Source organism: Colossoma macropomum, unplaced genomic scaffold, assembly GCF_904425465.1.
Source record: "Colossoma macropomum unplaced genomic scaffold, Colossoma_macropomum, whole genome shotgun sequence".
Classification (NCBI taxonomy): Eukaryota; Metazoa; Chordata; class Actinopteri; order Characiformes; family Serrasalmidae; genus Colossoma; species Colossoma macropomum.
In genome coordinates this window covers 9,706,189-9,727,492 of record NW_023494792.1, presented here as the reverse complement: position 1 = coordinate 9,727,492, position 21,304 = coordinate 9,706,189, and the positions used below count along the sequence as shown (strand labels likewise).

At 40.0% G+C, this 21,304-nt stretch overlaps 1 protein-coding gene across 3 annotated transcripts in view; it reads left to right on the top strand.

Annotated features, from left to right (window-relative positions):
- The window catches only part of furinb (furin (paired basic amino acid cleaving enzyme) b), a 104,481-nt gene that overhangs the window by 68,633 nt on the left and 14,544 nt on the right, over window positions 1–21,304 (top strand). For all 3 annotated transcript variants that reach the window (XM_036575895.1, XM_036575896.1, XM_036575897.1), the window contains 5 exons: window positions 4,795–4,923; window positions 6,552–6,628; window positions 14,759–14,847; window positions 15,599–15,771; window positions 17,200–17,412. In XM_036575895.1, the coding sequence (XP_036431788.1) occupies window positions 4,795–4,923; window positions 6,552–6,628; window positions 14,759–14,847; window positions 15,599–15,771; window positions 17,200–17,412 (681 nt within the window). The remainder of the gene's footprint in view (window positions 1–4,794; window positions 4,924–6,551; window positions 6,629–14,758; window positions 14,848–15,598; window positions 15,772–17,199; window positions 17,413–21,304) is intronic.

The following is a 21,304-nucleotide window of genomic DNA, read 5'->3' as shown; positions in this document are numbered from 1 at the left end:
CCCACACATCACATCCATATGTGTTTGTTAAACGTCTTATTTCAAAACCCCTTTTGCTGCACTAACAGCCTCTGCTTTTCTGGGAAGCCTTTCCACTAGATGTTGGAACATGAATGAAGGAATTCTCTCCCCTTTAGCCATAACAGCATTAGTGAGGTCAGTCACTGATGTCTGATGTTGGGTGACAAGTCTGTTTCATTTCAAAAGAGTTGGTTTGAGTTGAAGTCAAAGGTCTGCACAGGTCAATCAAGTTTGTCCTGACCAAGCTCAGCAAACTATTTCTTTATGGACTTCATTTGGTGTATGGAGGCATTGTCATGCCATCAGACTGCCAGATGGTGAAGCTTGATTCATCACTTCCACTCCTCTGGAGTCCAGTAGGGGTTAGCTGGATAGTGTGTTGTCTGGCTGACTTTTGGCATTGAACATGGTGATCCTAGGTGTGGCTGCTTGGTCAGTGTAGTCACCATGAAAACTCAATCCATGAAGTTCCTGATAAAAAAGGTCTTGTACAGACGTTGCTACCACTCACTGACCTTTTTGCATCTTTATTACAGAAAACAAACACAACAACACATAAGAGTTTGTAAAACAATCTGAAAATGAATTGGGGAAAGTAAGTAGGCTACAGTGTTTGAATTCTTATCATTGAAAATTATTTCATAATTTTTCTTTTTTTCATAATAATAAAAAAAGAAATTCTCATGGACCCATGCAATTATGCCAATTGACATGTTATTCAACACAATGCTGCTCACCTCCTTGACAGTTGGCAGTAGGGTTAGTTCATTGGTAGGGCTATGGGGATTGATGAGGAGACGGGGCTGCTGAGCCTGAGGCATTGTAAATTAAATATTTTATCAGTGATCATAGGTTAATAATTTAATGTTGGAAAATTACCTAATGTCCAAATAACCTTTTAGGGCCACTCTCATTTACAGGCCCTTAGAGTTTTGTGTTATGCAGTACATGCTTCAGCACTCAGCAGTCCACTTATGTGAGCTTGTGTAGTCTACTGCTTCACAACTGAGCTGCTGTTGCTCCTAGAAGTTTCTCATCCGATAACAATGCCACATTGAAAGTCAGTATAAAATGATCCACCCTGCTGCCATTGTTTGTCTATAGAGATTGCATGGCTTGATTTTAAGCACCACTTAGCAATGGGTGTTGCTGATATAACTAAACCCCTTTTATGAGGACAATACTTAGTGTTAGTTGGAGTTAGTTGGATCATGAAGCAGAAAATGCAAACTTTTAAAACTGAGCTATAGAGGTGAGGAAAAAGACTGCAGAGATTGCAGATGTCTTTAAAGGGCTAAAAGCAAGTCTCCCAAAATGAATGGAAGCTGTAATAAAGACAAAGAGTGGACACACTAAATACCAAAAAAGCATTTAGTCATATTTAGCTGTTGAGGCTTCTATGTAATGTTTGGTTAAAATTGTTTTCTGCTGTTTTTTCCCCATGACGCTGAAAAAAAAGAGCTTACATTTTATGGCTGGAAATTAAATAAATGAAAGGGTGATCTCTGACCTTGAAACAGTACTGTAGCGTAGGCAGAAAAATATAGATGCAAAAATAAAAGAAAGAAATAAACAAAGGAAGGAAGGAAAAGGAAGAGAAAAAAGATGGAAAGATGAAGAATAATATGAGGGAAGAAAGCAGAAAGAAAAGCAGAGTGAATCTAGAAGGTCTTGCTTCATGTTTGCTGTGCATTTGCATATGTGTGTGGAGTGATGGTGTGTGTGCTGCCTCCCCACACTGGGTGTGTGAATGTGACTTCCTGCAGCACTCTGGGCTTTTCCTGCCAACAGACGCTGTTTGGGATAAAATGGGCTGTATGTGTGAGACACATCAGGAATCTTCTCTTATTAGCATTAGCTCATTGTGTGGGCTTCCCCCCACTAGAAAGGGTGCATCGTGAGTGTGTGTATGTGATGATGTGTGGGTGAGTGTATTAGTTCAGCATGCGGGCTTCTGCGCACTGGGCTGTCAGTCAGAGAGTGTGACTGGTTAACTCTTCCTCAGTGCAGTGAGACACCAAGACTTCATGTGGAGAAGCTTCCACACTGAGCTTTACTGCTGCGCTCTCCACGTCAAACATTCACTCTCCTGCTGGCACATCAGCACTGCAGAAATGTACTTCTTCACTTATTATTTGTTCTGCTGTATTGCATTGCTGCCAAGATTTGCTGGTGTGTGTGTGTGTGTGTGTGTGTGTGTTAGGGCCGAAGCGATATATTGACCAATACAAAAGTTCCACCTGTTTATTGACATCCACTAAAATCTTGACAATAAAGCACTGTTAATGTCTTTAAATGCTATTTAAGAGTGATACATTCAGGAATATAATTCTATTTTCAAGCACAACTAAACATAAAAAATGCATTTTGTGTCAAACATTCTTTGCTGTTTATTTGACTTTAAGAAATTTGGACAATTGGGAAGTGACAGTCATATTTGACAACTGGCAATCATATCAGTCAGTAAAACTCTGTTTAACTAAAACTGTCAGTTCACTATTACACACAAAGTGTTTTTGATGTTTAACAATATAAACTTTGGACTAGCTCATTTTAATCAGTATTAAGAAAAAAAATTTCAAGTTGGATGGGCCCTAGTATGTGTGTGGCTTGTATGTGTTTTCATCATTTTCATGACAGAAAACCTAGGAAAGCCAGAACTAGCCTACAATGTCAGGACCAGCAAATAGCTTTGTAAAGTGCCTTTTACCAAACCTCTATGACTAATTTTTTAAACTCAAAGACTAAACCATTTATTTTTGACTACTGAGGTTAGGGTAAGACTTGGGTTCAAGGTTAGGCGAAGAAAATTCAGGCACTTACATGTATGTAATGAATATGGGGCATATCTGTGTAATACATATACAACATTTTATTACACATACAGTGCTGTGCATTCAGAGCCCAGCCTTTCATGTATTCAACTTCCAGTTAAAACAACCTTTAAGTACAAGTTATTTATTTTTCAGTCTCAGAAAAAAACAGGTGTTTAACCAAAAATTACACTGAAGCCCCCAAGACTAATTCATCAATATTTAATTTGTGTGCTCTTTAATTTTGTGCACTGCCTTAACCCCTCCATCCTACCAGTTTTAAAATCAACCAGTTACAGCTGTGTCCTCCCAACGAAAGCTGTTCCCAAAGCTTTCACTGACATTATGTTCCTCTTCAAAAAACTCATAACATTCACACGAGCACCTACCCAAACTCACTTGAGCTGCCTTGTACATTTCTTTGATATGTGCAGCTAAAATGGAGATATTTCTGAGGAGAGTCAGATATAGATATTTGATGTATAGATATAAGCTATTCCGCTTGCATAAAGAAGGGAAATGTCAAAGGAAAAATAAGAACTGAAGTTTGTGTAAATGTTAAGAAGCCTATTCTGACAAAGAAAAGAAAATACACAAAAAAAGAATACAAACTGCACTACAACACTGAAACAGAACATCCGAGTTGTGCAGCAAGGTTTTATGCACTGATGGTATAAATTTGTCATTGGGATTACTTGAATCATTACAAGCAGAACTTTGGAGGTGTGGAAAAATATCCTTGTGGGTTTCTTTAAAAAGCTAAAAGCCTCCTGAAAAGAATGGAAGCGGTGATAAAGGAAAAGGGTGGACACACTGAATACTGAGAACAACATATATTTAGTTATTAAGCTGTTTGTGTATTTTTTGTCAAATATGTTTTCTGATTTTTTCTTGTCAATAAAAATAACTTGTACTTAATGGCCATTTTGCTACATATTATCATTACGGAAATGTAATGTACATAATACCTATATTTAATACATACATGTACATACATGGGATCCCACATTCTTACATCCTGACAGTATAAAACAAATCTGTGTGTATGTGTGTGTGTGTGTGTGTGTGTGTGCACTTCAGCTCACAGTGTCCTAATCAGCAAAACAGCTTTTTTTGCAAACTTGTTTTCTGTCTTAAATTAAGATATGCCAAAGTTACTTGGAAATGAAAGTAAAATATGAGAACAAAGTTATTTCATGCATGCATAAATACATCTGGTGAAATGGTTTTAGACTCTAGAAAAACTTTGATTTCATATGATTAGATACATAATTGGTTTCAGTATAGCTTTTCCATGTCTATAGGCGAAATGGGGTGAGGATAAGGGCCTTACTGTCTTATAATACATAACTCTATGATGCTGTGACAAAATGCAATTGGACACGTTGTTAAACCAGCCATTTGCCTGGCTGTTTACAACGCGTGCATTTGTTCCAGCATCAGAAATACTGCCAGTGTGTCTTACTGCACAATAAATGTGGTGTAAAGTACAATATATAAAGCGTAGTGGGCTATAATGACGCAGATGCCTGAGGAAAGTGTGGGTTGTGCACTGTACTTACTTTGTCCAATGTGTGAAATGTTGAATACTGCATAATATGTACTGAGTGAAGGTACAAAGTAAAATGAAGAGCTGAAATAACAGTTGAAGTCAAAAAACTTCAAATCGCAAGCTTCCCAAGTGGAGTGTGCTTCCTGATCTGTTGAAGCATAATTTATTATTTTATTTTATTTTTTTTGTTGCTTTGGTGTTCAGATTCTAGATACACATTTCAGTTACCGAGATTTAATTTTCTCTCTGACTTGCATTTGGCTTAGATACGCTTCAGTGTGCTAATCCAAAGAGAAACTAGATAGCAGTCTCATCTTTTCTGCTGTTGAATGCATTGGTTACATGCCCTATCTCTTTAATCCCACCAGTCTGTGATGTGTCGTCTAACATCTACCTTTAATTTGGCAGTACAACCTCAACCGACGGGACCTGCATGTAAAAGAGGCTTGGGCCCAAGGCTTCACTGGGAGGGGAGTGGTCATCACCATCCTGGATGACGGGATTGAGAAAGACCACCCTGATCTTGCACAGAATTACGTAAGTCACTGGATTACTTTAGAAACCTGTGCTAGAGCTTCATCTCAGCATGCATTAGACTTCAGAATGGTGCAGTTTATAAGAGGTTTTGTCCTGTAACTTGGCCACAGCCATCTGTGGAGAGCAGTTTTCCCTGCTGTTTTTTGTGTGAGAAAACTCTTTTCTGCTTGTTGGTCACAGTAAGGCTAGCCAATCATGGATGTCTGTCAGGTCATGTATACACAATGGGGTAATTTGGGCTCTTCTCCAAGTGTGTTCAGTGGCTCTATGACTTTGGCTAGACATGTAATTACACATACTACACACAATACAGAGACATCAGTGCAAAACCATGAAATTACAATGTGCAAAAGAGAATGAAACCAAGTGAAGTGAAGGTTAAATCACAGATCGCAGAATGAATAATGAATAAATATGTGGTGTCCCTATACTTGCAGGTTATTTAGAGGTCTGGAATATGACAATATTTTTCGCTATGGTAATAAATTACATCACATTACGTTCTGAACATATGATGTTTCATTATAATGAGAGCATAATTAATCCTGCTGAAATTAGTGCAGTATAACTCATGAAACATTTAATAAAATTTATTTTATCCATAGTTTTTGATAGTATTTTTAAAACGTTGCTTCTTTTTTGCTCTGGTTTCAAAGACATGCAGTCAGGCCAATTGGACATGCTAAATTGCCCCTAGGTGTGATTGTGCGTGTGATTGTACATGTCTGCCTGTCTGCCCTGTGATGGAATGGCGACCTGTCCAGGTTGTTTCCTGCCTTTCGCCCAAAAACCGCTGGGATAGGCTCCAGCACCCTCCGTGACCCAGAAAGTTTATCGGCTTAGATAACGTGTGTGTGTGTGTGTGTGTGTTTGCTTCTTTTTTGTCTGTTCTAACTTATCAAACCATAGAAAAACAAAATACTGTGATGTCTTAGAGTGAAATTATTTTTTTTCCATTTTCCATTACATACTGCAAAATGCTACTTTTGACTGCATATTATGCAGACTAAGACTAAGAAAACAATGGCTGTCTGTCATATTTTGCTGTATTGCCTACCCATAGGGTTATTGTGTATCAACATTTGTCTTATTATTCATTCTGAGAGACTGGGGATATGCAAGCACACTGAGAGCAGGCAGTGTGAAGCCTGATAGCAGCCAGCAGAAAATTCCCCAATAGGGCTTCCTAACACCTTGGTACAAAGAGCTGGTAGCTAAAGGTGCTCCTGGATATCACATTATGTAGAGGATGGACAAAATTGTTCATAATGCTCTCTAATTTTCATGCCATCATCTTCTTAATCACATACCTGCATTGAGTCCTACATTGGCTATACATCTTAGCCTTCATTCTCCCAGGTTGGTAGCTAGCACACTATAGGCAGACCTAGATAGACTAACTTTGGGGAAAAAAAAAAACAACTTCAGTGACCTTCAGTGTGGCACAGTTCCATCATACTGTACAAACCAATTTTGCAGACCATACGTCAAACAGTGAGCTTTTTCTCTAGCAAGATGTTCCTTTTCTTTTAACCCAGCCGTTCTTCAGGCTACTCAGGTCTAAGGGCACATTCACAGACATGAAAAATATACCATTCCTGTTCAGTGGATTCTATCTATTTCTCCAGGATCCGGATGCAAGTTATGATGTGAATGACAGAGATCCAGACCCACAGCCCAGATACACACAGCTGAATGACAACAGGTACAACTGATCATCTTGTTATGTCAGTGATGCTTCTTCTCAGTGTTATATCTAAATATGATCATGTCAAGCACTGTGCAAAAGTCAGAGACCATGCATTCTTTTATTTAATATCCAGTCGAAATGTCCATTAAGTACAAGTTATTCATTTTTCAGCACCAAGGAAAAAAGCAGGAAACATGTTTTTAAGATAAAACATTACACAGAAGCCTCCAGCACAAAATCCAGTATGAATGAAATCAGTATTTATTCTGTCCACTCTTTTGTGCACTGCAGTGCTTTAACTCTTCCATCCTTCCCATCTTAAAGCCAAATGGTTACATTAGTGTCCTGCCAACAAAAGCTGCTCCCAAAGCTCACACAAGCAACTGCCCAACCTTATCGTAGCTGCCTTACACATTTCTTTCTTATATACATCTAAAATGGCTAAAAGAGATATTCCTTAGGAGATTGGATAAAAAATAATCCACTTGCATAAGGAAAACAAAAGTCAAAGAAAAATAAGTAAAAAAAAACAGGAGTTTCCAAAGCTGGAGTTTAAAAAATTGTTAAAAGATTTTAAGAAAATTGAACGTCTAACAACCATGCAAGACCTGGTAGACCACCAAAACTGTAATTGTCAGATAAAAAATCTACAGGTGTTTCTGTCCATTATTCCAGTGTGAGAATACAACTCAGCAGTGTGGGTCTGAAAGAATGTGTAGCTGTCAAGAAGCCGTTATTGATCTGCACCTAAATACCAAAACTAGACATCAACTAGATGTGAGTAAGGTTTTATGGAATAATGAGTATAAATGTATAATTGAGACTGTTTGAATTGTGAGAAGCAGAAAATGTAACCAACGTCTAAGACTGAACTTTGGAGATGTGGAAAAATATCCCTGCAGATTGCTTTGAAAAACTGAGAGCAATTCTGCCGAAAAAAATGGAAGCTGTAAATAAGGCAAAGGGTATAGGCACAATAAATACTGACAATATTTATATTACATTTTTAGTTGTTGAGGCTTCTGTGTAATTTCATACATTTTTTTTTCTTGACACTGAAAAATGAACAACCTGTACTTAATGGCGGTTTTAATTAGAAATTGTATACACTTTATTATGAGCACTTTGAGTGTGACGTGTGAGTCAAACATATTGCAGAACATGTTTTCTTTTGAAATATTTAAATTACACCATATGTTGCATAGTGACTCAGATGACAGCACAAATCATACATATACACTACAGACACATATTTTCACCCACAGCTCCCTTCCTCATAAAAGAAAGAGTAAACCGTCTGCAATTTATGATTTGTTTGGCATGTAAAACCTCAAAAACTGGCCAACTTCTCATTCTGTGCATTTTTATGTAGTCTGTGCACCTGGCCTGAACCAAAAGGCTCTCCCCTCTAAAAACCCATGAAAGATTAATTTGGGAGGAAATCTCATAACTGTCTATTGCGGAGACGTGCTGTTAGCTCCCCTTGGGAGAGGGTGTCCTTCACTGCCTTTTCCCTCTTCAGACTCTCATTTCCACTTTCTCTCCTCCTCTTCTCCTCTATTTCTTTCACTCTCTCCTTCCTTCAAGTGGCGTCAGTCGCCTGCAACAGCACGACAGCAATTAACCTCTCTCTCTCTCTCGCTCTCTCTCTCTCTCTCGCTCTCGCTCTCTCTCTCTTTCTCTCTGTCTCACTCTTTCTCTCTGCTTCTCTCTATGCGCCTATCACTTTCTCACTCTCTCTGTCTGTCTCGGTCTTTCATTCTCTCTCACGCTCTCTTACTTTTTTTGTAATTCATATACTTCATATACATTTATTCAAACATTCAAAACCATTTTTACAACCTACATATATACACGAAATATCCTGAAGATACTTTACATATTACACAGTTTAATTATTTTTCTCTCTCTTTCTCTTTTCTCTCTCACTCTCTCTGTGTCTGTCTCATTCTCTTGCTCTATCACTCTCACCCACTCACTTGTTCTCTTTTTCTCTGTCTCACTCACTGTCTGTCCCTCTCTCTGTCTCCCTGTCTCTTTCTCTCTCTCTCTCTCTCTCTCTCTCTCTCTCTCTCTCTCTCTCTCTCTCTCTCACTCTCTCTGTCGGCCTGCTGGGATGCCTGGAAGTCTACATGTAGTTTTAACGCTATTATGTTTCCGAACACTTTCTGCTATACTTCAAAGATTCTGTCTCTCTCCTGGAGGATATTTGTTTCCTTTTTCTGACTCTTTCCCTCGTTCTGTCTCCCACCTCCTTTCCTTTTCACTTTCTAGGATGTCTTCTGTCTGTCTCTCTCTCTCCGTCTTCTGCAGTGAACCCACTGAGATTAAATTATCATCACTACTAAGGATGACGTTGTGTTGTTTACTTTGCCTGTTGCTGAAATCTCTCATAGTCACAGCTTTTCATGAAGTTAATTAAAGATCAGTGGTTAAACTGTTAGAGAAGCAGATGGAGCCCAGGGAATGCTCCTCTCCATCTCTCCCCAGCTTGTTCATCAGCCCGCCCCCAGTGCGCATCAGACCCAAAACCCTGTTCCGGAAATGTTGGGGGATTTGCCTCAAATCCCATGCTTTCCAGGCTGCTTGCCAGAGTGCCTTTTCACTCATTGCTCTGCTCTTTTTTTATTCTTCTTTAGAATTCCACAGTTAGTGTACAGAGAAAAAGGAGTGCAGAAGCCAATATCTCCTTCGAGTAGTAGAGCTCACAAAGTACCCAAAGCAAACCTGGTGTAATGAGTTTCTTAAAACCAATGCCATGATCTCCCAGCTCTCCTGACCAGCTGTTCTAGCTGGTCTCTGGGGGTTTGTGCCTGTTTGTATGGGTGTGTTTGCTTTTCATATGGATGCTTGGTTATTGCCAGATGGACAGTAAAGTGGTGATAGACTGGTTAGAGGTTTCTCTCTTGTCTTTCTATGAGAGCAGAGTGCAGAAGCAGAAGAGAACAGATGAGTGCCTGCTTTCTTTCACTTTAGCACAGCTCACCAGCTCCGAAAAAGCCAACAAGAAGCAAGGCACCACTCACGCACTTGAGCCGTCAAGACAATTATACTCAGTTTTAGCCCATGAAATGAGAAGCAAATTTGTGTTTTCTGTTCATACCACCAAAACTGCACAGCCCTTCTTTGTTGAGCCAAAGAGAGAAGAAATTACATCAGATGAGTGGTGTTATTCCCCACTGAGGGCCCAGCCAACTGTGAGGAACGTATACACTCACCTCCCAATGAGATTATATGAATATATTCATAAGGAACTTGGATTAAAGAGAGAGGAAGGCCATCTGTTCTGTGAAGGTCAGCTCATTTGTAACTTTTTATTGCGAGTTTTGAATTCATCTCCATTCACATTCGCACCCGTATCCATAATTTAAGGCTGTTCCTGGCCAGCTGCCCCCCTCCTCCCCCACAGCAGTTAATGCTATTGAACCCTTTTGCTTGCTTCCACCTCCAGTGGCTCTGTCTTGTTTCCTTTGCCGTAATATAAAGTCAATACCACAGACCCCAGCAAATGAAGGAGATTGCAAAAGTAGGCCGTGCAAAGCATGCTTGTCTCTCCAGCCGTTCCAATCTGTATTCATCAATCGTTTAGCTGCAGATTTCTCCACCGCTCCAGCCCGAGACTTCAGTCTCCTCAATCAAGCCGGACTGTTGGGCACGGCCAGCCTGACCTGGCCAGTGTTCCGTCTGTTTAGATTATCTCCTTGGAGTTCTTATCGGTGCTGTATAGCTCAGTCGAATGACTTCTCCATTAGCTAGTCTCTCTGAGTAGAGCTGGCAGAGCAGCCGTTGTGTTTGTTTATGGGTCTAGTTCAGATGGCCTGTTTGTTTGAGTTTGTGATTTTCAGGTGTTTGAACTGCTGCCTGCAGGAGTTCCTAGAGGCATTTCTGGCAATGCAGCTATCACCACACTTAATTCTTTGCTTCGTTGTCCATTTCAGTCTCAGTCCGTCTGCCATAAACAAACAAATCATGATCAGTGGACCTCTAGTAAAGTTGATTAAAATGCCCTTCCTTATTAACAACATACACAATGGATTAAGTGTATCTCCCTTAAAAAAAAAAGAGTCTTCTTCAGCTTGGACTGAGCATCACATGACCCAAACCAAATCGTTCTGGTCCTCCATAGCAACTACATGCCAGCAGCTCTTCAGAGAGGCTAGGAAGCGAACCTGTCATGCAGCAGCCCTCTCCACTCAAGGGATGAAAGCAAATAAAGTAGGAATCAAACCGTTACCATGTTTGTAGGGATGGACAGCGTTTTTAGTTCCAGAAAGCACCTGACTGAAAGCTGCCCTAGTTGAAGGGTTGGATGCAGGACACTTAACTCTCTTTCTATTGTTTTTCACCCCTCTGTCTCTCTGGCTTACTCTTTCTTTCCTTTTCCTTCAGTCAGAGCATGTGGGCTTCTAAAGCCTTGCCTGAGGGTTGAGTTTAGCAGGCTGGAAAATGCACTAATCCCTTTAGTCAGGACGTAATCCAGCCCCATTGAAGAGTGGAGCAAAGATACCACGCTGCTCTACACACATGGACAGATTCTGACACTCAACACAGCATTACATTGACATCATTCACGTTGAATAATGCGGACTGGAACCAAGTAGGACTCGATAAAAGGCATCAGAAAGATTAATAAATGAATGAAGTGAATGGGTGGCCACCAGGGAAACTGAAAAGACAGTGTAACATGAGTGCCATATTAAAACCTCATAATGTTTTTATGTCATTTGAAAATACCTGCTACCATAGTGCATTGTGTGACGTATTGATGAATAGAGATGGTCCATTACTACTATGGATGTTTTTTCCTTCTCCTGAAAAGTTGCTATCTCTCAAAAGAGATTTTGCTCTGACAGTGACAATAAGAGGAACAGGAATATGAGACGGGTGCTGTTGATTCTGATGAACAGATTCCCTTTGCTTTGTTGCAGTTCATTTTCACTTTGTCTCCAGCCAGGCTCAGGAGGGACTAGATAGACTAACATGACAACCTCAGGGAAGAACCACTCATCATAGTCGTTCAGATACACTTTGCACCTGAAATTGATATGGGATGAAGAGAGAGGGTGATGATTGATTCAGTCTAGACGGAGTTTACAGTTTTTTTTTGAAGAGGAGAGCAGGTATAGAATGGTGAGTACTGAGTGTAACACCTTCCATTTTGGTTCAGAATTTGAGGCTGATATGCAGCATATTGTGCTTCACAACATGCATTCTTTTCACTTCTATCTGTGACTGAGCGTCTTCATTGTTCTGCTAATAAGAGCAGGGTAATGTGGCGGTGACGTGTGTCATTTCACGGCCTGTCGGTGCTGTTTGACGTATGATAAAACAAAGCTGCCAGCCGCACATGCAGCTCGCCATGTAGCTTGTCAGCTTTATCTGTGTTTGCAATAGGAAGATGCATCAGGACTCAACCATGGTGTCCTCCAATGAATGTTTAAAAGCTACTGAAAGGATATGTGAAAGTACCCTTTTTGGAAAGCACCCCAACACTGTCAGAACAGCAGCTTTAGTTGTGGCAAAAAAAAGAAAAAACTGCAAGCATCACCACAGTCTTAACTTCATTGGGATTAAGTAGTGTTAGCGAGTTAGCCTTCTCTATCCATCCTATTTAAAATGAAAGCGCTATAGCTCTTATGAATTGACATGACACAGGGCTTGCTGTCCGCACTCAGGAATAAATGATGGTTTGATGGCTTTTATGCTTGGAAGGCTGCCACTGGGTTGGCCTCGATATGTTTCCCTTTCAAAGGGAGAGGCTTTTCATTGTGTTACTGTCTGGAAGACGGAGAAGCGTTGCAGCCATTAGTGGTGCTGCATGCAGACAAAACCTCATGAATTCATAAGCAAAAAAGAGGCTTGGTTTGTGCCTTAGTTGTTGGTTTTGAATCCTTAGACTGGATTTTCCCAAAAAATACAAGCGGTATCCAGGTCTAGGATCAGATTCCCCCTGCTCAGAGTCACTCGGTGCAGTGAAGAATGAAAAGTGTTGGGGGGGAGAATCCTTTTAAAGGGCCAAGGGGTTTGGAGCATATGTTTCCTGCAGGCTGCTCCAGTGTGCATCACCATATAAATGGCCTTGGGTAAAAGCACGCTTTTCTGAGTGTGATACACAGACCTCACTGTAGATTATGGCTTGTGCTGTGAACGACTTGCAATATGAGCTGACATGAGCACAGCATCGCTTATTCATGAGCCGTTTTGCGGCGTCGGCCGTTTGTCATGATAACTGTCATCTAGCCTCACCGTGAAAACGGCCACGGAATCATTTCACAAGAATTGACAGGTTTCTCCTCTCCACCGTGCAAGGTTTGATGCATTATTATCTGAAATCTTTATTTCTAATATTGTGTATGTTTCAAGATAATAAAAAGTAATGTAACGTGCCTTTGAGGAACACTAACAAGCTCAACATGTGGCAAATCACCCGGTCAGCAATGAAATGCTATTCTCCATTCACAGCTTGGGAGAAATAGACCTTGATTGATGAAACTGAATGTATTATATTTTGTGAGAAAATATTGAGAGTCTGGCACAAGTATGCTGTTTCAAATTCAATGGAAGTTAAGGGCTGGATTAAGGAAAAGTTGCAATTAGCCTGTGTTTTAAATTAAGTAAATGGAGCATGTCATCTAGGGTAAGCTATGTGAGGGTACATCTTAATCAGATATGTGCATTGTAATCATGAATAGATGTTAACCTGTCTAATGACTTTGTCACACCACAGCAATTCAAGGCCTTTGTTGGAAGCTCTTATTTAATGCATATTCATTAGCAAAAATCAGTTGAGATATAGATTAAAAAAAAAAATCCGATTTTTTGGATGGGATGCAGGGCTCTGTTTAAAAGCAATGAGCTCAAAAACTAAATCTTTATTTAGCATCTCTGTCATGGCCTATAAATTTACATTTCAGCCTTAGTTTGTACAATTCTGTAGGGCCGATGTCATTGAGGAGTTTATTTTACTCACTTTTTGAAATAAGAGTTTGATGTAATATGTGAACATTATTCAAGTTTCAAAATACCCATTAATTCCCCAGTTCATACGGTCAATTTATGGAAACTGAGCTGCAACAACAGATCGTTTTGAATTCATTGTTCAAGCCAACACAATTGTGCCTGTTTGCCCGTTCAGCCTACAGCAGTTTAGCCCCGCCCATTCACGCATAATACAAGGTAGCCTATCAGAACAGAGCTCATTTACATATATTAGACTTAAAGGCACAGTAACCAAAATAGCTTGTTTAATTAGAAATGGAAGTAGATTATGGCTCCTTTAACTTAGGTTGACTTTGTTTTTTTTATTTTTGCCAGTAAATCTTCCAAGGTTCAAGACAAAGTTCTCCAAAATCTCCTGAGAGAAATGACTAGACAAGAGTCTAAAAAAGTATTGTCCTTCACTGTATTGGGAGACATTCAGTCTCTGTATCTTGTTGTTCTGCCTTTGATTCTCAGAGAGGAGGACAGGCCTTGAACCTTCTGCTTACTTATTTCTGTGTAATGGAAGGATCAATCGGATGTGCTTGAGTGAAATTCCCTCTTTGTGTGTGTGTGGGCAAATGTAATAGCACACAGAATGAAAGTTTTACTGAAGTGGGGCCAGAAGGAGGCCTCAGCTGTTTTCTGGGGGTCCCATAGAGGCTCCAGCACTCTCTCAGAAGCACTTTGCTGTCCTCAGCTCATCGCTTCGTCTCATAGAGCGAGCTTTCAGAGCAAGTGAGCTCCGTAGCCGAACACAGACACCATCATTTACATCACCATCATCAAGCCCTCCAGATACGTCTGTATTGCTATGGGAACGGGGACAAAAGAACTATCAAATACGAACATATTCTTTTTTTTCTTTTTCTTTTTTTGGAACACTGTTCGCAGTCTGACTATAAGCAATAAGACGCTAATGCTTTTTCATTGGATTAGGCTTGTTGGCTGTTCATGCCATGAGACGACACCAGAGCATCTGGCACGCAGTTTCTTGTTTATTTAGAGGATGAAATGGAATTTAAATTTGAATTGCAACAGAATCGAATGTGAATTGAATTTGATTTGAGTCATATTAGATGTAGATGAAGAAAGACTCCTTCAGTGATGAGCTGACTCACAGGATTCTCTCTTTCCTTTTCTCTTTATCTCTCTCTCACTCACCAGACATGGGACTCGCTGTGCTGGAGAGGTGGCCGCTGCAGCAAACAATGGCGTCTGTGGAGTTGGTGTGGCTTACAATGCCAGAATTGGAGGTGAGCGCCAGGATGGAAAGTTTTCATTTGATGAGCTAATCTAATCAAGTAACTGTCTGGATACTACTGCCTTTGCACCAAAAGCTAATCCTGAAACATGACTCACTAGATCATAGTTATTGATTTGCCTGCAGCTTGTTTGTTCTAAATGCCCAGAGTTATGTTTAGAGTTACAAAACTGAATCATCATGTGGTTTATAAATATCCTGGGTAATAAGCGTCTCTCTGAGCTCCAGTCCCAGACGATGTGTGAAGCTGCTGTGACTTGAATGCCATGCCTTTTATTTTAATGGTGTCATGTTTGAGACATCTGTCAACTTTGTCTTTGATCTCTTGGTAGATGCAGCCCGGCTGAGGAGGAGAGCAGTGTTTGTGTGTGCATGTGTATGTGTGGCGAGGTGTTTGTCTGCCCTTGCGTCTGCATGTTTAATGGAAGAGAGAGAGCAGAAAGGCTACTATAATTGCAAGCTGCAATGTGATTGTGGGGAAAAAAGCAAGACATTGGGCATCTGAGTACATTACTGAATCACCATGTCTGGCACTATGGCAACTTATTTAGGCCCTGGCTCTATTCACTTCATGTTCTCTTCATTTACTGTGATTTTAATCACAGGGGTTACTGCCAGCTCACTCACACCAGCTGAGAGAAAGCTGTGTGGCCTTTTTCTCTGACATTCATTGATTCGTTCTCCGTTCTTCATCTCTGAATTGACATTCTCTATAGCGGTTGTTAACTCTTCTCTGTTGGCAGGTGTGCGTATGCTGGATGGCGAGGTAACAGATGTGGTGGAGGCTCAGTCTTTAAGCCTCAACTCGCAGCACATTCACATCTACAGTGCCAGCTGGGGTCCGGAGGATGATGGGAAGACAGTGGACGGCCCTGCCAAGCTTGCCAAGGAAGCTTTTCTGCAAGGGGTCACAGAGGTCAGTCTCAGGGCCCTTTAAGCGGATCTCTAATAAACTACGTATGTCCTTGCCTTTGTCCTCCCATTAGAGTCTCATGCATATCACAGACCAGAGTGAACGCTACAACGTTAAGCCGTTACGGCCTGTTTAAGCCCTTTGCCGCCAGGATAAGAGCATTCGAAAAAAAGCGTGTTGTCACAGTGCTCAGCAGGCTGTCAACTGGAGAAATAAAGAAGTATTTAGAGAGATTTCCCAGATCTTTGAGGATGGAAAAGTGTGCATTCTGAAGCTCTTTGTTTTTTTGGGGGTGTTTTTTCGTGATAATGTTGTTTTTTTCCCATGGCGCACACGCCTCCTCTCGTCATCTTGCACACTGCTGGAGCTTACACATGCACACGCCGCACAGTATGAGGTGGAAGTGAATGCCAGTGGCACATGTTTTGGATTCTTTATTTCTTTTTCTTCCCCTGCCATAATTCCTTCATTATTGTCTCTGTCTTTTTGCCTCTTCCCGCTTCTGTCTTCTACTCACTCAAACCTTTCCTGTCTTTTCCCACATGTTCTGTTAAGCTATTTAATGATGCTGTCTGTCGTTCTCTTTGTCAGGTCAGAGGCTGCTCTGGCTCTTTTTCAGTTCTCACAGAATAAGAAAAGTCCTTCTTCCATTTTTTTATTCTGTGACTTAAATTAGAATGACATTTGAGTGTTGATTCCACTTGCTGGTCTCTTTAATTTGCTCAATTATTTGTATAGAAGTGGAGGATTCGAAAAGGTAAAAGATACACACAGTGGCTTGCATTCCTCTCTTCATTGCTGATATGAGACGTGTTTGTTTGGACTGTAAGTCCACCACCAGCGTCTCCAGTCAAACATTGAAACCTATTCATAGTGAGTGACTGTGTGAAATTATCTGCATTGCCTTTGACAAGCGAATACTGTGTGACCTTTCCAAGCCTGCACCCTGCAGTCAGCCCTCCTTCGTTTCATTTGCTACATTCTAACTGTGCTACTCTTAATCCACATCCAGGCTTTCATTTCAGCATTACAAAAAGTCACTCTCAATCCTTTGTTTACTCTTGGTTTTCAAGGTAATACTGCTTGAATAGATGTTCTCTGCCCAGTACTCATAAACATTGTTACAATTACCATAATAATCTGCTCAGTCACAGTAACTGATGTTTCATTCCTACATCTTCTGGCCTAAAAACGACAAAGAGGTATTTCAGCCATTTCAACCCAGTCAACCTTGAATGTTGCTGAAACAAAGCAGATAATGGTAGTGAGAATTTAATCAAATATATTGTATGACTGCAGAGATAGATTTCTTACACTGTTCAAATTACTATGTGGAGGAAGATGAATTATTCATGTCCATGTTGGCCAATTTGTATGGATGTGTACTCCTTTGTGACATATTATGCAACACAATGTTTTCTTGTTGTATAGGGTCGAGGCGGCCTTGGATCTATCTTTGTGTGGGCGTCTGGTAATGGTGGCCGGGAGAAGGACAGCTGTAATTGTGATGGCTATACCAACAGCATCTACACACTGTCCATTAGCAGCACTACTCAGTATGGCAACGTGCCGTGGTACAGTGAGGCCTGTTCTTCTACACTCGCTACAACATACAGCAGCGGAAACCTCAATGAGAAACAGATTGTGAGTATCACACATACACGTGCTCTTATACCGAGATCATCAGTTTTGGTTCTGAAGAGCTGCAGTCCGGCACAGTTTGGCTAAAATATGACCCTGTTCACACTTGGCATTAACTTGCATCTTGGATGATCCAATCATAAGTGAACAGCACTAGGAGCAGGTGTGAACAAGGTCCATTGTGTCTTGGAGATGCATTGAGATCCAATTACTCACAGTGCATCTCCACCTTAGGAGGTGGCCAGGGATACATATGACCACATAACATTTGTAATGTGACCACTAAAGCATCCCCCTGTGCCACGAAGGACTGCCTGCATCAAGCAGCTCTGTATAGTTTTGGTCTCCTCTCCCATTTGTTTACAAGTTGTGGTAGCAATCTATCTGATCTAAACATTGGTAACAGCCTGTGCTTTTACATAAAAAAGGGCTCGTGAGACATTTACGTTTACATTTACATTTAAACATAGCGAGAGACTGACATAATAACTGTACACATTACCCCTTAGTCCAATCTTCGGGAATCACTGGAAAACATACATGAGGTGCTTGGGAAAGTAAGGTGTAAACAGCTCTTAATCTCACTGTCTACTTGTGATCAGATCACTTGAGAAAGTTCTACATAGTTTATTCAAGGTCAAAAAAAATAATTCAGAGTGGTTCAGTGTAAATTGGTTCACTGTAGAGAAATTTACTGGATTTCTTTATAATGGTGGTGATTGCAATGTCTACAACACAAATATTCTTTTTATTTACTATACAAAACTGCCAGTAACCTGCATGCATCTTCTGAGTTTTTATATGTAATGTTGATAATGATAATGTGGAAGTATATCTGTAAAAAAGTTTTCTTTGGGGACTATTTTGCTTCAGAATGCCCTGCATGTCACCTCTTTACCATGGATGTAGAAAAGTATATTTTAGCGCAAAACCGTCTCAGAATTATGCAGAAATTTTGAAAAATATGTGGAATTCCCCTTCAATGCCAACTATAAGCAGAGTCTTACAAGTACATACACATTAGGAGTTAATGGTTCACAAAATGCATAATTTGATTTGACACGATATTTCCAATATTTCCAGTGTTAATGTTTCTATGTTATTATAGTAGAGGATTTAACATTATAAAAGTATCTGTGACTTCAGAAAGGTACAGTGTTGTTTGGCCTGATCCATTCAGACTTTGTTTTTAGTCATAAGTTAACATGCTAGTCATCAACAATGATACAGTACTACATGTTACTATACTATACAATGTGTTGTGTTGTTACATGCCTAATACACATTCACCACTCTTGGACCACATCTGAGTTAAATTTATACAGAGACAAGTGCATTGCAGTGACTTGTATCTATGTTAATGTAAAATCACTAACTTGTGTATTTGATTCATGTGTCATATTGTGACCCCCTATGATGTGATACATATTGTATTATGAAATACCTGACAGTACCCCACACAAACAGGTCATATTAGATGACCCACACTAGAGTCCATTTCCTGGCTTATGCACAGTAATCCCACTTAATCTCATACATATAAATGAGCATAGTTAGGTTTAATTTGTGTACATAGTGCTCTTGAGGCCAAGTCTCTACTAGACAAAGGTTTGCTGGAATATGATTCTCCATGCAGTTTTGTTCATTGTGTGTGGCTGTCTCCCTTACTTGTTCACACTCATTCACATAAACATGCATACACACACCGGGCTGCCGCCAGGCTTCAATGAAGACCACAGAAACAGAATTAGAGTGGATTGAAAATAAATCACATGTGAAGTGTCTGACTATCAGTGGTTTACCTATTTACTCTACAGGCCACATGTTCTACACCTCTCACACACATGCAGACACACAAACACACACCTACATGCTCATTACTGCCTATTTCTAGGTGCACGTCTAAAGGGATGTGTATGAATGAGGAACAGATGCCAGCCTTCCGATGCGGTTACAATGAGTGTGGTTCTACGCAAGGAGGATGAGTAAACCTGTGGTGAAAAACCATGTGTGAGTCAAGGCTGGAGAAATGGCTCCCCCCGCCTGCATATTTTCACAGGCTATAGAGCAAAAAGTGGTGGAAATTTTAACAATTCGTGGCCTCAGGGGATTCAAAACACATCACATAGGGGGCTCAAAAATACCTTCAGACATACTTGAGGCACTGCACACTGAAAAAAATAATACAATGAATTTACAGAAATAAGTACATCTACGGATAGGAGAAAAACATCTGTACAGCCAAGCACCTCATATTTTGGATGAGAAAACAGAACTGATGCATGGAGGCTCAGGTGTCAGGTGTCTTTTTCATTTATTTATTAGCACTTTTAATGTGTAATAAGCCCACTGGTCAATTATTAGGACACCAAAATGCATTGTTGTCTTAACTCTTTCTTCTAAAAGCACAATTTGCAGTTCAAAGTAGTATTTCACAAAATGGATGGGCAGTATAGAATAAAAATAATATGATTAACAATACACGATAAGTATCCTGATACTAACCCATTTAAATCCCAGGCTTATTACATACTAAGGCATATTATTCAGTAAGTACAGAGGCTTCACTGCAAACTGGTTGAGCAATTTTTAGGTTATAAAATGTGTAATAAAACTTTGGGCCTGTCGGTGGGCCTTAAGGGATTAAGTTTTTCTTTAGTAACATGATACTGCATTGCATTAAATCAAATTACAAATAAATGATTATGCTCTCACTGTAGTCCAACATGCATGGTCAGTGTTCTAAAAGTACTGACAGTATCCATGATATGCTCAGAAAAAAAATATTGTGCCATACAGTCAACTCCAGAATTATTGGCATTCTTCATGACAATTAAGTAAAATCAGTATATTAAAAAAGCTATGCATGCTTTTCTTATTTGCTCAGATTTGACCATACAATTTTTTTTTTTCCATTTTACAAGGTGTTAATTTTGTCGTGGCTATATGAGTGGACAAAATAATCTTCATCAGAACGTATTTACTACCTTCAATAATTCAATCATTTTTTGAAAATCACAGTATTTCCATAGAGTAAACGTAGTTTCCAGTTTTCATCACCAGCGCCCAGTGAGAGCAACATTGGCACATCTCTTGCATCCTCTCGCTCTCGTACTGCTACGTTAAGTCTTGTTTTGAGGGGAAGGGTAATTTTCCAATTTGCTGTTGCTTTTGTTATGTTTAATGCCCTTTGATTGTTATCTCATGAGCACTGTCCAGCAGAGTCTGTCAAGTTAGTGATATTGCCAGCATCAGCCATGTGTTTTGCGTGTACATGATACTTGAGACTCGATGATGAACTTTGGTGAAAAATTCACAGTATGACAGTAGCAGGAAATAACTTTGGTTTTATCAATAAAGCCACCTGCCATTTAAAAGCTGTGTTTGAATGAGAGGACAGTCACAGAGTCATAGAAGCATACAGGGTGGAACTAAAGATGGTTCGAAGGGTCACATTAGGAAAATTTGTTAACAGCATTAAACCCTTAAAAAGCCAGGGCCCACCGGCAGGCCCAACATTTAATTACACACTTCTGTAACCTAAGAATAGTTCAACCAGTTTGCATTGGAGACACCTGAACTGACTAAATAAGAAGCCCTAATATGTAATAAGCCTGGGATTTTAAGGGGTTAAAAAATAAAGGAGTGAATCATATATGATGTTAATGTGTTATTAACACTTTGACAGCGCTATTTTCTACACAGTTTTGTTTGTTAAGTTTACTTTTAGTTTTCCTTGACAGTGATTTTGTTGATGTAATATATTAAATTAATGTGTTTATGTACACATTTGATGTTTATGTACACAGGCATGTCCCCATGTCACACCATCCAGATGGGTTAGGGAATGTGTATGTGTGTAAGAGACAATGAGAGAAGGGGAGAAAAAGACTGA